This window comes from Ictalurus punctatus, chromosome 18, assembly GCF_001660625.3.
Source record: "Ictalurus punctatus breed USDA103 chromosome 18, Coco_2.0, whole genome shotgun sequence".
NCBI classification, from domain to species: domain Eukaryota; kingdom Metazoa; phylum Chordata; class Actinopteri; order Siluriformes; family Ictaluridae; genus Ictalurus; species Ictalurus punctatus.
Genome location: NC_030433.2, coordinates 2,730,001 through 2,745,955, shown reverse-complemented (window position 1 = coordinate 2,745,955; position 15,955 = coordinate 2,730,001). Strand labels below are relative to the sequence as shown.

Sequence of the window (15,955 nt, the reverse complement as noted above, 5' to 3'; positions counted from 1 at the left end):
ACACTTCTGAAAAGCAAAGCATCTTCTCCGCAGTAGTCGCCGTTCGGTAAGATAAGATCTGTTTAATGTGCTGGAATGACCTTCGAAGTTGTTTAAAATCTCCATCTCACCTGGGAGTTTGCTGGTTAAAAGTCATTTCTTGTCCCGCTGTACTCGCACGCCTTTTAAAACACACAGGGGCATCTCCTTGAACCGCTGTGCTAGAAGTACACTTTTTTTTCTTTCTTTTTTTTTTTTTTAAATGAGTGTTATTGCAAAGTTTCTACACCATTTTGTGAAATTGTACACCGTCGTTGGGGCTAACTCTCCCTCTATTCCGAGAAACCGTAATACAAATCTACTCGCTTGGAAAGAGAAAAGTGCGAGAGGATTTATTTATTTATTTTTTTTGTCCACGGTATGAACAATAAAATAAATAGTTTTGCCAGTAAAAGCCGTAACAGCTCTTTTCCAACGTTTTACATCGTGATATGTTTGAAGAATCCCCAACCATTTGCACATATTGGAAATAAAAGAAATGAAAAAAAAAAAAAAACCAAAAAAAAAAAAAAACCAAACATTATAAATATTTACTGTTCCTTTTTCTTTTTTTTTTTTCCTAAAAAACTGGGAATGTTGAAAAGGAGAGAAGATTTTTTTTTCCCCATAGCCAATGCACATGTAAGGTCATTATATCAAAAAAAAAAAGAAAAAGAAGAAGGAGAAGAAGGAAACATACGGGATCATGGAGAGGAATGAACAAAATAAGGTGACTCATCAGTAATCTGATTGATTGATTGATCGATCTGGTCAGATTTGATTGTTTAACAGACTTTCAGGAGAGGAAATGATGTCGTCAAAGGAAGTGGTCGCTCATCATTTTCATAAAGTCTGGCAGCTTTGACCTGAGAGAGAGAGAGAGAGAGAGAGAGAGAGAGAGAGAGACAGAAGAGAGACAGAGAGAGAGAGACAGAAAAGAGAGAGACAGAAAAGAGACAGAGAGAGAGACAGAAAAGAGAGACAGAAAAGAGACAGAGAGACAGAGAGAGAGAGACAGAGAGAGAGAGACAGAAAAGAGAGAGACAGAGAGAGAGACAGAGAGACAGAGACAAAGAGAGAGACAGACAGAGACAGAGAGAGAGAGACAGAAAAGAGAGAGACAGAGAGAGACAAAGAGAAAGACAGACAGAGACAGAGAGACAGAGAGAGAGAGACAGAAAAGAGAGAGACAGAGAGAGAGACAGAGACAAAGAGAGAGACAGACAGAGACAGAGAGAGAGACAGAAAAGAGAGAGACAGAGAGAGAGACAGAGAGAGAGACAGAGAGACAGAAAAGAGAGACAGAAAAGAGAGAGACAGAGAGAGAGACAGAAAAGAGAGACAGAGAGACAAAGAGAGAGACAGAGACAGAGAGACAGAGAGAGAGACAGGGAGACAGAAGAGAGACAGAGAGAGACAGAAAAGAGAGAGACAGAGAGACAGACAGAGAGAGAGACAGAGAGAGAGACAGAGAAAGAGACAGAAGAGAGACAGAGACACAGAGAGAGAGACAGAGAGAGAAGAGAGAGACAGAGAAAGAGACAGAAGAGAGACAGACACAGAGAGAGAGACAGAGAGAGAAGAGAGAGACAGAGAAAGAGACAGAAGAGAGACAGACAGAGAGAGAGAGAGACAGAGAGAGAAGAGAGAGACAGAGAAGGAGACAGAAGAGAGACAGACACACAGAGAGAGAGACAGAGAGAGAAGAGAGAGACAGAGAAAGAGACAGAAGAGAGACAGACACACAGAGAGAGAGACAGAGAGAGAAGAGAGAGACAGAGAAGGAGACAGAAGAGAGACAGACACACAGAGAGAGAGACAGAGAGAGAAGAGAGAGACAGAGAAAGAGACAGAAGAGAGACAGACACACAGAGAGAGAGACAGAGAGAGACAGAAGAGAGACAGAGAAAGAGACAGAAGAGAGACAGAGACACAGAGAGAGAGACAGAGAGAGACAGAAGAGAGACAGAGAAAGAGACCGAGAGAGAGACAGAGAGAGAACAGATAGATTGTGATTAATGAGACTGAATGCTCCGTTGATGCACTCAAACACACACACAAGTAACGCACACTAAACAAGTTCAAATCTCAAACCCAACCAACAATCGTGATTTTCTGCTCGACAGCTACAACATTATTTCTGACTCCTCAGTCTCTTAATAATGTTGGAAATGTCAGCAATTTATTAATACAGAGATAGAAATGATAATGTTAAAAATGATTATTCGGGGATGTATGATTTACATCTTACACAAATCATCTTTATCTGTGTGAAAAAAAAAATCGTGTCCACATTTCAGTTTTTCTTCAAATATTCTTCACACCCCCATTCCCCCCTCCCCCAATTCACGTGATGCCGTCGATTTCATTCGCATTGTAACTACGATGGTAAACCAGATTGAAATGTTTATCTATTTCGGTATCTATCTAGTCGAAGAGATTGACGGAATCTTGTCCGAGAAGTATAACTTGCTATTTTATAAATCGGTTTTTGACCGAGGGTGACGTGAACGAGTTCTCGCTTCTAGACACGCTCAGGCTTCTGTACCCTTATATCGTATATGATATCCCTAGCTGTGTGTTCATGCTGTAAAATTTTATCTATACATCGCTCAGATAGACAGAGGCTAAAACCCCAACCTTTGACACAATGAGCCAGCACACAAAGTTCAACATTCCTGACATTTAAAAAAAAAAAAACCTCTATCTCTAAAGGTACTTAAGGAGTGCTCGTCTGTTATCTGGAGTACCGTTAAACATTTTCTCATCCAGACATTTAAAGGCGCTTTGTAAAGTTTTATATATATATATATATATATATATATATATATATATATATATATATATATATATATATATATATGATTCCAGGCCAATATACTTAAACTTAGGCTCAGTTATGACAAACACAACTGTACTCTTGGCTACAAATGACCCTCTAAGCAAAAACACAGAATTTGGAAATTCAACCAGTGATATCTAATGCGTGTGTAGAAGCGGGTTCTGGTCCAAATCATGCCTAAGATGTGGTCTCATTGATGACTGCTGAGTTGTGGCTGTGTTCGCGTCCATATTGAGTTAGCGGTCATTCCACAGCGCTGTGCAGGCCAGATGAAGGCGGTACGTGTGGGCCAAAACGAGGCCATCGCTCATCTGTTATCTGGTCATCAAACTTGTTGTATCCCGAAGTCATGAAACACAAAATCATATCACTGACACCTGTTTACGCTGTATAGGAACAATTCTAAAGCGTTCTGTCTGTTCTGCCCTCGTCACTATGACTGCGTAACACATAATAAACATTCAGAAACGGACAAATCTACCAGGAAATCCACACTGCAAACACACTTACTGCCAATCTGTTGTTAAAATGTACCCAGCGTTAAATGAGGGTGGAGGATTATGGTAAACTCTATTGTTCCGATTTTATTGCCATTCACAACAATGTTAGTCCAATCAGTTGAATGCAATAGCTATGCTCATTTTCTCACCCTTTTGTTAAGTTAGAAATCTGGTTTTCTGAAGAAAAAGTGGAAAACAATTTTCACTTTTTAATCCAGATGAACAATTTGTTTGTCGAAACCAATTTGAGTTTTTTTTTTGTTTGGGGGGGGGGGATCAGGTAAAACGGTACACGTGAGCAACAGCAGATTAGTGTAAAGTGAAATCTGACCATTTTAGGGAGGAGGTGTGGCTTTTTACATTTGTCCCATTGGATTGGAGGCGTCGCCCATGCTGTGGTGAGCTCCACCCATTGAGAGGGGCGGGGCATCTGAGGACCCTTTCTCCTCCTCTCGCCTTTTCAGACACGCCGCTTTTGGATTCAGGTTCCTCTCTGAGAAATAAGCACACACACACACACACACACACACACACACACACACACACACACACACGATTATTTAAAAGTTATCCATTTAAAAGTATTACAATGGAACCTCTGTGCATCAGTGTTCCTTTTTTTGACAGGACACAAAGGTCTGCGTTAAGTTGAGACAGTGCCACCAAGTGGTTAGAGGTGAAACTGCAGAGAAGAAATATTTCACATACAGCAAAAAAAAAAAAAAAAAAAAAAGAAGCTCCAGGTACAAAGAGCCATAACAACCACATAATAATACTGTAGAGGAAACTATGGAAACAAACCTATAAACCAGTTAATGTAAAATGATGTCTAAGTAGGATGAGTGAGAGTGTAAGCGGTTGATTCGTATAAAGATTTACAGCTTATTTCCAAAGGTATAACGAAAACAACATGTTTTATTTAGAAAGTCCCTTTCTGCTTAGTGGGTGGTCAAGACTGGGTGATTATTTATTATTATTTATTATTTATAAAACCAATATGTGTGTACGCAGTTTATACAAGAAGAACTAAGAGAAATATGAAAGGGGAAAAAAAAAGCAAATTATGATGCATAGAATGGAAACTGACATTAGATAAGCACAACTTTATTTTCTCTAAATCTGTGCTTGATGTAGTATGACTTGTCCTCAGGCCAGCGGAACGTTCAGCGAATGAACAGACTGAGTAATCGAATGTTACTGACCTCGGACCTGCTGTTCGAGACTGAGAATGACCGCGACGGCCTGGTGCAGGATGAGCAGTTTGGTCTGCGGTTTATCGCTCTTCAGGTGCAACTGCACCATGCGCCCGAGCTCCTTAAATGCCTCGTTGATGTCTCGTACACGCAGACGCTCTCGCGCGTTGTTCGCCATCCGTCTCTCGCGCTCGCGCTCGATCTTCTGCTCCGGAGTCAGATCCTCATCATCGTTGGTGCTGCACGTGTGTGATATGAAACGGCCAGGACAGAGAAAAGATTCCCAAAATGAGTCCACTACTGAAGCTGTTTTCCCTGCAGTAATCCTTCAGCGTGGGAACACTGGGATACACCTTACGTCGGACGCCAGTCACGTAATCAAACATTACAACATTTTATAAGGTGGTACTTTAAAAAAAAAAGAAAAAAAAAAAGATCATTATTTAAAAACTGTCCAATTTTAGGTGTTTGCAAATCGGACTATTTATTTTACTGAATCATCCTATTGGTGAATAATTAGTGCGGGGAGGACCAGGGCTGAAAAGTACGTGCAAATTATTCACTCATTAGTCATGACAACGTTTAAATAGAGCCCGTGTGAAAAGCTTTTCATTCACCCTCCCTGATGAATAGAACACATTGTTGTTGAATTTGGGTTCTTATTGTATTCCGAACCGTTTTTCAATCCATCATACTGTCTTTAATCTAGTGCTAGATTTACTCTTCAAGAAGTGGCTCAGTTCTGCAAATTACCCACAATCCTCCATGCGGTTGTTGTGTCCACCATCTCATGAGTCATGCCATACCTAAGTACACAGGCTGAACTGTTACCCTTCTTGTTCACATACCATGTGAGCCTAGCTAGCACATATGGGTGGAGCTAACAAGAGTGCAGAGCATTGATTGGTCAAAACACAGTCATTACAAATAACGTTTCTGGCTGGAATCACTTCTCTTCCGGCACATAAAAAAAAACCTTCAATAGTGTAGTCTGCTGAAGTTTCTCGTATCAAAAGTCTTTCTTTTTTTTTTTCCTTTCTGGAGAATTAAAGAAAAATGATTTATCCACTTCCGGTTGCTATTTAGACAGAGCGTACCTTTCTTACACATGATTAAAAATGATAAAGCCCAACAACTTCTAGGTCAAATCTAAAATGGCTTCCAATTCACTCAGCTTGCTCCATACTCAAGACATATAATGAATTTTTTTTTTTTTTTTTTAATGGTCTGATAAATTCTGCATTCAAACGCCTCGGTGTTGGCGTACTGGTACAGTTGAGGAAGAGAAACATGGCGTGTTAACTTCAGATTGGTTTCATTTCAAAAACTTTTCGTGAATATGAGTGGTATTTCACTGCTTCTAACAATCAAGTCATCAACCCATAACCTCCAGAGATCATCTACATCCAAACACACTACACACTGCACGTGTGAAAGCATCCTCATACTTGCACATCAGGGTGTAGAAGTTCTTTTATAATTGACTGCTATTAACACCGTGTCTTAACATCGGCCTGATCGTTTTAAAGTGTGATACTGTACCAACATTAAGTCAAGTGTAACCCAACATCATAAAAACACATCGACATAAACTGAAAAGAAAAAACAAAACAAAACCCAAAACAAAACAAAAAAACGCAAATGAACTACTAACTGTCAGATTTGTGTCGATCAAATTGAAGAGTCCAGGTGAAAAGCTACAAACTCTGTTTTGATAGAGTTTATCCTGGAGGTGTTTGGGGGTATTTTCGGGAATCTGGCTACCCTACTCTGATGTGTGAGAGACAGCTAAAACCCGGCTCAACACCGGGACAAACTGGGAATAAATCAGCGAGGATGTCCGTGTGTGTGTGTGTGTGTGTGTGTGTGTTTTTGTTCCAGAAAGTACACTGTGTGTTGTATAATGTTATACAAAATAAATTTCCTAGTGTATGTTGGAATTTTGGGTCTTTGGTAAAATAACTGGATGTGTGTACAGCAGTCTGAGTCCACCACTAAAACTCGATAGATATTATATAAATAAATATTATTTAAAATGTCTGTGAAATGCTTACGCATTGTCTTCACATGCATCTTGCCTGTATATTTGTATAACTGTGTTAACTGCTGTGGTTTCTTAAAGATTAAGACATGAAATCGCGTCATAATAACGTCGGATCTCTACGCATTACTTTCCTCGCTGCTTTCCGTCAATAAGGACGTACCGTGTGGGACTTGTTGTTAGCGAGAGTGTACTGAACGTGTTCAATGACTGATGGAATAAAAGGCTTTGGATAGTGGACTTCGTCCTCTGAGACTGGAGCGTTCCCTTCGTGGAGAGTTCTTTACTCTCGTCGCATTTAGCTGTCTCGCACGACATGAGGGTCACTTCATCGAAATCCAGTGAAGGAATTAAATGAAGCGAGCGCTCAGCTGAAACGGTTTACCTAGATCTTGACCTCTCTATAGCTTTCAGCTCCTTGCTGTCCAAGTCCTCCTTCTTGGTGTCCAAGGATTTGGCGTCCTGCAGGTTCTCGTCTCCCTCGTCCTCCGATTTGATGTCTGAGCTCACTGAAGACGTGCTCTGGCCCTGCAGTCCACTGGAGAGCGCTGCAGAGAGGGAGACGGAAATGAACAACGTTTACCTTAAAGTCGGATAACGCTCGCTTTAAACGAACACAAAGTTCGCCCGATAGTGGGGTCCAGCGAATATAAATAAACAGGCCCAGCAAAAATAAACTGATCTGATGACGATGATTCGGGAATACAGCGTTTAAACGTTAAATTAGGTTTCCTTTGACATGCCAACAGGAAAGACCATATGCTGTGGGTTTTTTAACTGCTGAAATAAATTCCGCCACATAACCAGCGGTATGTTTTCACTCTGGAGTATCCACTGAAGGAAATGTGTTACTAATTTGAGTGAAAATCAGCGTTTACGGTCATTTTAGCAACGCTAGAGCCTACGTCTCATCGTACCCAAGGCCAAAAACTAGGAATTCAAACGATCGAAAACGAACACAAAGACCAAACTGCATGCGAGCAAGCAATGGATGTGTTTAGACAGTATGTATTTTGTAATACGCGTTATGCGTGGTGGTGCTTTTCGGCAAAATGCCGCTAGTAAATACATGTATGCGCGATGCGTTTTTGCTGGTGTGTGCATCTATTTGTGCGACAGCTTTTCGAGACGACGGCCAATCCCTGTAGGGTACAAAAGGCCTATAGACCCCACCCCACCTCTGACTCACGCACTCTTTTACTCCAGTCTAAAAGAGGAACACTGCCCTCATTGTTCGACATCACTGCCAGTGTTTGTGTGCATCTCGCACTGCCTCTACAACACACTGGAAGAGGGAGGCATGAAGAAAGACGGAAAGACACATGGAAAGAAATGGAGAGAGAGCGAGAGAGAGGGATAGAGGGTGTACATTGATTTTGAGAGTGACAAAGAGAAGAAAGAGGGGGATGGACTAGTATCTGCGGTGAAAAGCGACAAGCAAATAAGGCACAGCTAACAATAAAAGCAACGAAAAGAACAACGTCAACAAAAGACGACAAGAAACGTTAACGCTAGTAAATTATTTATATTGTGTCGTTTTGATATGTCAATCATTTCTATAGTAACAGCTCATTCCCGGGTACAGTGGTACAGTGGACACTACATAATCTAAGCCTGATAATAAACATATTAAAAAACATTATTATTTAACGGAGAAAAATGTCTAAGGGTTGATACGGTGAGGTTTAAATGTTTATTTAATATTTATGGAAGGAGTCTCCAGTGTCAGCTCTTGGTAATAAGGTTTTGGACCATGGAAGAGTGTTCGGAGTGACAGGGGGGTTTACACGTCCCGGTTTCCCACCAACATGACCGGCTGACACGCTCGAGAGAGGCTGGTGAAGAAGCTACTTTTCGTAGCTGCTATAACATAAGCGATTACAGGGACTAGCTTGTCTTGTGCTCATTGTTCCACAACATTAAATGTAACTGGTCAATAAATGGTTAATATGTATAACGTTCATGTTAATAACTGTTGGTACAAGCGGAATAAAACTCTTATTTGGGGGTGGAAACAGTAACTAAGCTGCGCAGCTTTGATGATTTCTTTCCTATCATTATTTATTCCTTACGTAGCATAACGTTAATAGTATAAATCGTTCAGGTTTCCTCATCACGGCTCACCATCACGCAGATCGATTTTATCACACGTCTACTGCGCATACACGGGTGAGTGATGACTTACCGGTCTGGTAACTTTTCTTCTCACTCTTCCGTCTTATGTTTGCTACTAACGTTGAGAATCTCTGACTTGCACAACTTTTGAAACCTGGATTTGACACTTGCGCTCGACAATATTGTACATGCCGCGATTTAACTGAGTCGCGAGTGACTCGGGGACGGAAAAGAAAAAGGCGTAAGGAGAGAAATGGAGACAAAGAAGAGTAGGAGGGTTTGTTTGGCTCCTAACAGCTGGAGAGAGCTGATACGGAGGAGAAAAAGGAGGCGGAAAAAACAAACGAGTGATTGTGGAGTGAAGTCTTTCTCTCTCTGACCATATGAGGCTTTAATTGATTTCTCTTCTCCACACCACGCCTCGGCCGTGTGTTCTGGTTAGGACGTGCGACATTCAACCAAGCCCGCAGTTCTCTCCGCTACCAGGAAATGACCTCACTCGGAACTAATGCCAGTAACCGGGAACTAAAACAGGCATCGGAATCGGCGGGTAAATTCCTCTCTCATGCTGAGAGGCGGGAGGCTAAACTGTAGTACGCACATTGTGGAGAGAGGCCGGAGCGTGGACGTTCAGCATAAAGAGAGAGACAATGCAGTAAAACACTTAATCCTCACTGTCTCGCTCTTTCTCTGATTAGTGACTGTGGCCATATGCATAAGTATATAAGTATGAGACGCATAAGAGAAGCATAAGTATATTAACATGTGCTCCAGAAGCCTCATATCGCTGTTTTGTGCCTGCTGCCCCCAATTCTCTCAGCTACGGGACAAATGCACCCGCATGCTTTATGAGAATAGAAACAGGTGGATGAAAACCGTACATATTAAAGGGACGAAGCCAAACCGCAGTGGTTTTGCAGCGCTCTATTCATAAAGTGTGTGTTTTGCTAAAGCGGCAGTGTGTTATTTATGCTGCTCTCGTCTCATTCTCTCTTACGACTCGCTGCTACGTTTACTTTTATTTTAAATTTTATTTTATAGCTCTTAACACCTCATTAAGCCCTTGGCTTCGGCCGCCGCGGCCCGAAGGCTTGCCAGAGACTTGCTTTTTTTTTTTTTTTTCCCTTCTTTGCAAAAAGGAAGTGTTAACTCCTTCCAACAAGGCCAAATCTCATGCCTCACTGCCTCGCTCATATACAATCAATTTAATCATCTTTTATAGATTTCCAGCTTTGGTTTTTTTCACTGGGTCATAATTACTCTTTAGTGTGTGTGTGTGTGTGTGTGTGTGTGTGTGTGTGTGGTTAAATATACTGCATGCTTAATATGTCTGACTGTTGTTAAACCCCCTGAACTGTTCAATAGTCAGCTTTGTTCCATAGCAATTATAACATTTGCGTGTGTGTGTGTGTGTGTGTGTGTATTCTCACCCCGGTATGGATCAGGCTGATTGAGATCTGGTGAGGTGGCAGACTGAACTGGCAGCTGAGGAACTGGCACTTGATTGGGCACAATGGAGTGAGTACTACGCAACCCTACTCCCTCCTCACGATGAGACCCCACCTATAGAGAGAGAGAGAGAGAGAGAGAGAGAGAGAGAGAGAGAGAGAGAGAGAGCTTTTACCCAAATATTAATCAATATAAACTAAAAATATTACAATCAATAGAAATGAATGTATGCATTGTGTATTAATATATATTCTTAAATGAATAAATCTACATTCAATTGTTGATCAGTGTGTACAAGGGAAAGAAAAAGAAAAACTTTGCAAAATTTCACAGTAACAAATGCCCTAAAGAGGGCGCCCTACCCCTGTGTATCTTAAGGAAGACAGAGACACGCACACACGCACACACAAACACCCACACCAGTGACAAACACACACAGAGGAGCTGCTCAGGCAGGTAAAATCCAAAGTGATGTCCCACGATGCCGAGCAGCGCTTCATGTCCATCTGTCCTCTATCAGGGCCGCCAACACAACTGACAATTATCTTAATGCCCATATGCTTAATTGTGAGCTTCCTAATTCCCCCGACACGTTCATCTGATCCGGCAGGAATTGTGATTTGGCACACATTTCCACCCGTCTCTCTCCCTCTCTCTTTCTGCTTTTGTTTTAGGGAATCTGCCATCTCTCTCTCTCTCTCTCTCTCTCTCTCTCGCTGTAATTCCTGTTAAGCCTTTGACAGTGAAACTCTGGGATGTCACTGGCTCGATGCAAATATCAGAAAATGTCGCCGGCTTTGCAGGGAATATAACAGAGCGGGAGCAAGAGAAAGAGGAGTGTTCACTCTCTCCAAGTCTGTGTTTGTTTTTAAACCCCCCCACCCCATGCCGCTCTTTCATCATGCCGAAAGCCCCAAATGTAAAATGGCATCCTCCTGGCTGCAGATAGAAGCACTTGGCATACATATTTAATAAAGGGTTTTATATTTAAAAAGTAAAGTCATTTAGAATGATGATGAGGGAGATGCTCTCCCACTGCACCTCTGCCACATGTGCCACTGTTCATCACCAAGCAAAACAGAGAAGGATGCAAGAGAGAGAGAGAGAGAGAGAGAGAGAGAGAGAGAGAGAGAGAGAGCGAGAGGGGACTTTATGAATTTTGTTAATTGTACATTAAAAAACCTCACTGGAATAAAAATTTTTTTAAAAACCCTAAAGACCAAACAACAACAAAACAAAATCAACAACAAAATACTTTTCCACTTGTTCAGCTGCTTCATGGTTGAAGAGAGTGAAGAGAGCAATAAAAATGAAGCGAATACTGAAATAAATGATGTGAATGTTGGATGGATTCAGTGCTCCTGTTGTAACCTGGGCAGTACGGTATTATAATCTCTCTTTCTTTTTAATTCTCCCTTTCTTTCAGGTGTTCGTGTGTTGTGTGGTTTACAGTGACAGCTCTCACTGAGGTGCCGTTATTAACGTTTCCCACGCTAATCAAAGCATACTGAAATACTCTTATTCATCCCTCACTTTCTTCCCCTTTCACTGTCACAAAAATGTATTTCAATTATTATCCACACAGAATACTAAACAAGTAATGTTTCAGATATTACTATCTGTCAAAATGATCTCACAGACCCCTATGAAACATTCTGACCAATCACAGACATGCTGCTGTATTCCTATGAAACATTCTGACCAATCACAGACATGCTGCTGTATTCCTATGAAACATTCTGACCAATCACAGACATGCTGCTGTATTCCTATGAAACATTCTGACCAATCACAGACATGCGGCTGTATTCCTATGAAACATTCTGACCAATCACAGACATGCGGCTGTATTCCTATGAAACATTCTGACCAATCACAGACATGCTGCTGTATTCCTATGAAACATTCTGACCAATCACAGACATGCTGCTGTATTCCTATGAAACATTCTGACCAATCACAGACATGCTGCTGTATTCCTAATACGCATTCTGGCCAATCACAGGCTGGCCTCATTAACTGTAGGTGTTTAAGCGATGTATCAAAAGGAAGTATAAAGTACATTCTTATCAAAATCGGCACGAATAAGCAACAACTCCACACACACTTCCCATCTCACACACTCTGTGGTTTTCCCAAAGCCATTACAATACAATACACCTCACTCTCCTCTTCAGAACTGCATGGTCTCTCAGAAGTAACAAAAGATGTAGTGATTCGCATCCGTTTAGAAAATAAATCATAACTTTCCTTTCTGTGGGAATTTGAGCCCTTCGAATCGTCACTTCCCCCCAGCTGAGCTAATTAGTGGTTAGCCGTGACCGCCGTGGGCTGGAATGATCACACGCCAACGAGCTCTTTCACACACCGCTTGTGTGCGTGAAATGAGAGATGGAGACCAGGCCTCCCACTGACAGCACCTTTCAGCATGTGAGTGTACACGTACGCACAAACACACACACACACACACACACGTTTGTTGTACTATCCTTGTGAGGACTTTCCACTGACGCAATTATTAATGCAGCTAATTAATGTTATGCCTACAACTAAATCGGTAACACTGTATTTGTGGGCAGCGCCACAGTGCCGTTACAACGCGTTCGTAAGCGCTGCATAAACAGTTTACAGAGCAATGCTGGAGAATATTTGAGAGGCTTAAATCGAAACGCATACGACGTTGATCTTGGAGGTTTGACGCAACTTTCTCTTTACCTGGAAGAGAAAACAACCGTCTTTTATCATAATGACATACTGTTACTGTCATATTTTTTAATCCGTATCCTGCCGGTTATTAGCTTGCTGTCACTATTAGCCCATTCGTGACACTTCCATGAGGAAGCTGTAGGAGGTACACTTAGTGCTTCATACCAGAGTTATAAATGTAAATGTGACTGACCATTTGGACTGAGGGTAAGACTTAACCGGCAAACGGGCTTTCAAAATAAAGAAGCTATACTGGAAGGGGACTTCTCATATCCTGCCTCTTATAGGATGGCGTATTGCATTCAAAGTGATTCAAACCCACCAAATAAAGTGCTACCTCTAAATCTAATCCGAGAAGGACAAGGAAACGTCTGGGCGTTTTCTGAGTCTATGCCGACCTTCCACTGACAATGATTATTAATGCGGATAATGCATGCTACGCCACACCTAAATCTAACGCTAATACCTCAACCTCAGTAACCAGAAGAAAACGTGCCAGGTCTGTTTGTTTTGTTCTCCTTCGAAAGATGCAGTTAATTCTTTATTTGTTTTGTTTGTGAGGACGTTTAACCCTATTCCCTCATTACAGTGTGGAACACAGTATTATTAGATGTTTATCTCAGGAGGTTATTTACTCTTGTAAAAAGCTTTGTAGCTTAGAAAAATACAAAAAGAGGAGAAGAACTGCAACAATCTTTCATTTCTGTCCTTGCTTTAAAAAAAAAAAAAAAAAAAAAAAAAAAGAAGATTTTAATGGCTGTTAAGTGCACAGTATGATAGTCGTCCAATTATATTCCTGATCTTATGTTAAAGAAAGTTTAAACTCCTGAGTGATGGTGTGTGTGTGTGTGTGTGTGTGTAAATGGAAATGATAACAGCCTTCAGCATCCCCAGATTAAGGCGAGATGAACAGCTGAGCTAGAACTCAATATACTGGAACAATCAGACTTCCTTTCACATGAACCATCAGTAGCTCCCTCTCTGCATATACTGTATGTGTGTGTATGTGTGTGTGAGAGAGAGAGCGAGAGAGAGTAACACCCACTGCATGGAGCACACCTTCAAAAGACAATGTCCACAGTTCAATACATTTTTTCGGTTAAAGAACCTTTTTTTTGGTTACATGTTTTGTTTTTGGGTAAATGTGCATTTATCTGTCCATTCCTGTGTTTCCGGCAATAGGAGAGTGTGTTCTGCTATCTGTCAGTGTGTGTGTGTGTGTGTGTGTGTGTGTGTGTGTGTCTCTCGCTCTCCCCGTTCCAGCTGCGCCCAGCTCTCAACATAACGTTCCCATGATTTCATACACACATACACACACCCAATCTCTCGTTCTTTCTCCACAGCTGTTGATCTGCTCGTCTCTGGAGGCGAACAGAAACAGAAAGAGGTGACTATTCGATCTAAAACAGGCAAGCGCGAGGTGAGCGAAGGAGACGGAGGACGAGAACGACGGGCCGAGGAAAAAGGAAAGAGACGGTCGGAGATCTGTTTCTAGCTCGCGTGTGCGCGCTGCGTTTCGTTTAATGTCACCGGTTATTCATAACAATATGCACGCTGGGGAGATTACGACGCAGATTAGTCTGTTCTTTTTCTCTTTCGGCCTTTCCGAATCCGCCGCCGCACAAACCCCCGCGGACAGTTTGAGAAATCTGGTCAGTGTTTTGGCCTTTTAAAGTGTTGAGCACAAACCGGACAATACACGGCTGCATCTCTCTGTGTATCGCCGTACCGTGTGACGTGAACGATACAGAGAAAAGGTTTTAACGCTTTAAAATAATGCCGACGGGATTTGTCTGTAATTTGTTCTCCGAGGACGATTTTAACCGGCTTAGGCGTTTATTCCGAAAAAGAGAGCCTTTTAATGAGCATTACAGCGCGATTAGGAAGTAATAATGCTCAGATGTGCGTGTGTGAAGCTCTTCTCTCTAATACAGATTAGCCCGAAAGAGTGATTAAAGATTAGCACGTGATACATCACCTAGCAGCTAAAGTGCGGTAGCCATGTGTGTGCACGATTCTAAATCTGAAACACAAACACAGCTGATATAAACCGGTGAGCATACTGGTGTGTCAGCGTGTCTCATAATACTCATCACGGGAGTGTGTGAGGGGAAAGTATCGCGCTACATCTCTTCTCGTGTCGATCACGTGCCTGTGTGTGCGGCCGTGCGTCGGTGAGAGTCTCGGGGTGCGTTTGAAACTTGAGTCTCGCACACGGGTACGTGAGAGCGACATCGAGTGAAAACTAAACGCACTCCATTATTCTGTACATGAGAATTTCTACTCCAAGGTACAGTGAGCGTGTGTGTGCTATGGCATTCCTCCTCCTTAAACTGGAAGGAAAACATAAATCTTCCACCCCTGACCCCCTCAACCCCCCCCCCCCCCCCCCCCACACACACACACACACACACCTCCTCCTCTTTCTCCATCTCTCCATCATGCGAGCACCTGCTGGCTGATGACCTCAGGGTCTCCAACCATGCAGAGAAACATGAAACAGCTGTTTCTTTAGAGGAGAGAGAGAGCGAGAGAGCGACAGAGAGCGAGAGAGCATGACAGAGGGACAGAAAAACAGCTATGTATGCAGACAGAGAGAAAGACAGCTGAGGAGAGAGAAGGCGAGAAAACATCAAGGGGAAGAGTTGCGGATGGGAGAAAGCAAACTAGAAACCACGGAATGTCACGAGGGAGCGAGACGGAGAGATGCAGAGACACGGTGATAGACGGAGACTCAGAGAGAGGCTAAACATTTCTGATAGCTGAACAGACCTTTTTTGTGTGATATGTATTTATGTGTAAAAAAACAAACAAACAAAAAAACAACCCTCTATTTGTCTAAAATAATAACCTTTATTGTTAAGCCCTCTTCGATTCACCTGCGTGGAACACGAGTACAGCTGAAACGTCACATTTACCGACAAACATCTGTACGTTTATATACTGTATGTATCTGTAACATATGTACTAAGTAGTAGTACATAGTAAATATAGTCAATAAAAAAAAGAGCAAAAACAAATGCACCTAACGCTAAACTTACTTCTTGTGTGACATCATGGACATCACTAACCCAGCTCGTATGTGTTACAA

At 41.9% G+C, this 15,955-nt stretch overlaps 1 protein-coding gene across 14 annotated transcripts in view; it reads right to left on the bottom strand.

Annotated features, from left to right (window-relative positions):
* Positions 1-360: 360 nt before the first annotated feature.
* The window catches only part of LOC108279184 (transcription factor 4), a 165,784-nt gene continuing 150,189 nt past the window's right edge, over positions 361-15,955 (bottom strand). For 4 of the 14 annotated variants that reach the window (XM_047161788.2, XM_047161789.2, XM_047161793.2 and 1 more), the window contains 5 exons: positions 10,140-10,272; positions 6,980-7,142; positions 4,563-4,792; positions 3,721-3,853; positions 361-884 (listed from right to left, as the gene is read on the bottom strand). In XM_047161788.2, the coding sequence (XP_047017744.2) occupies positions 836-884; positions 3,721-3,853; positions 4,563-4,792; positions 6,980-7,142; positions 10,140-10,272 (708 nt within the window). In that variant the 3' untranslated portion in view covers positions 361-835. Of the gene's footprint in view, positions 885-3,691; positions 3,854-4,562; positions 4,793-6,979; positions 7,143-10,139; positions 10,273-15,955 lie in introns of all 14 variants that reach the window. The other 10 variants (XM_017493224.3, XM_047161797.2, XM_053687628.1 and 7 more) reach the window with 3 other exon arrangements.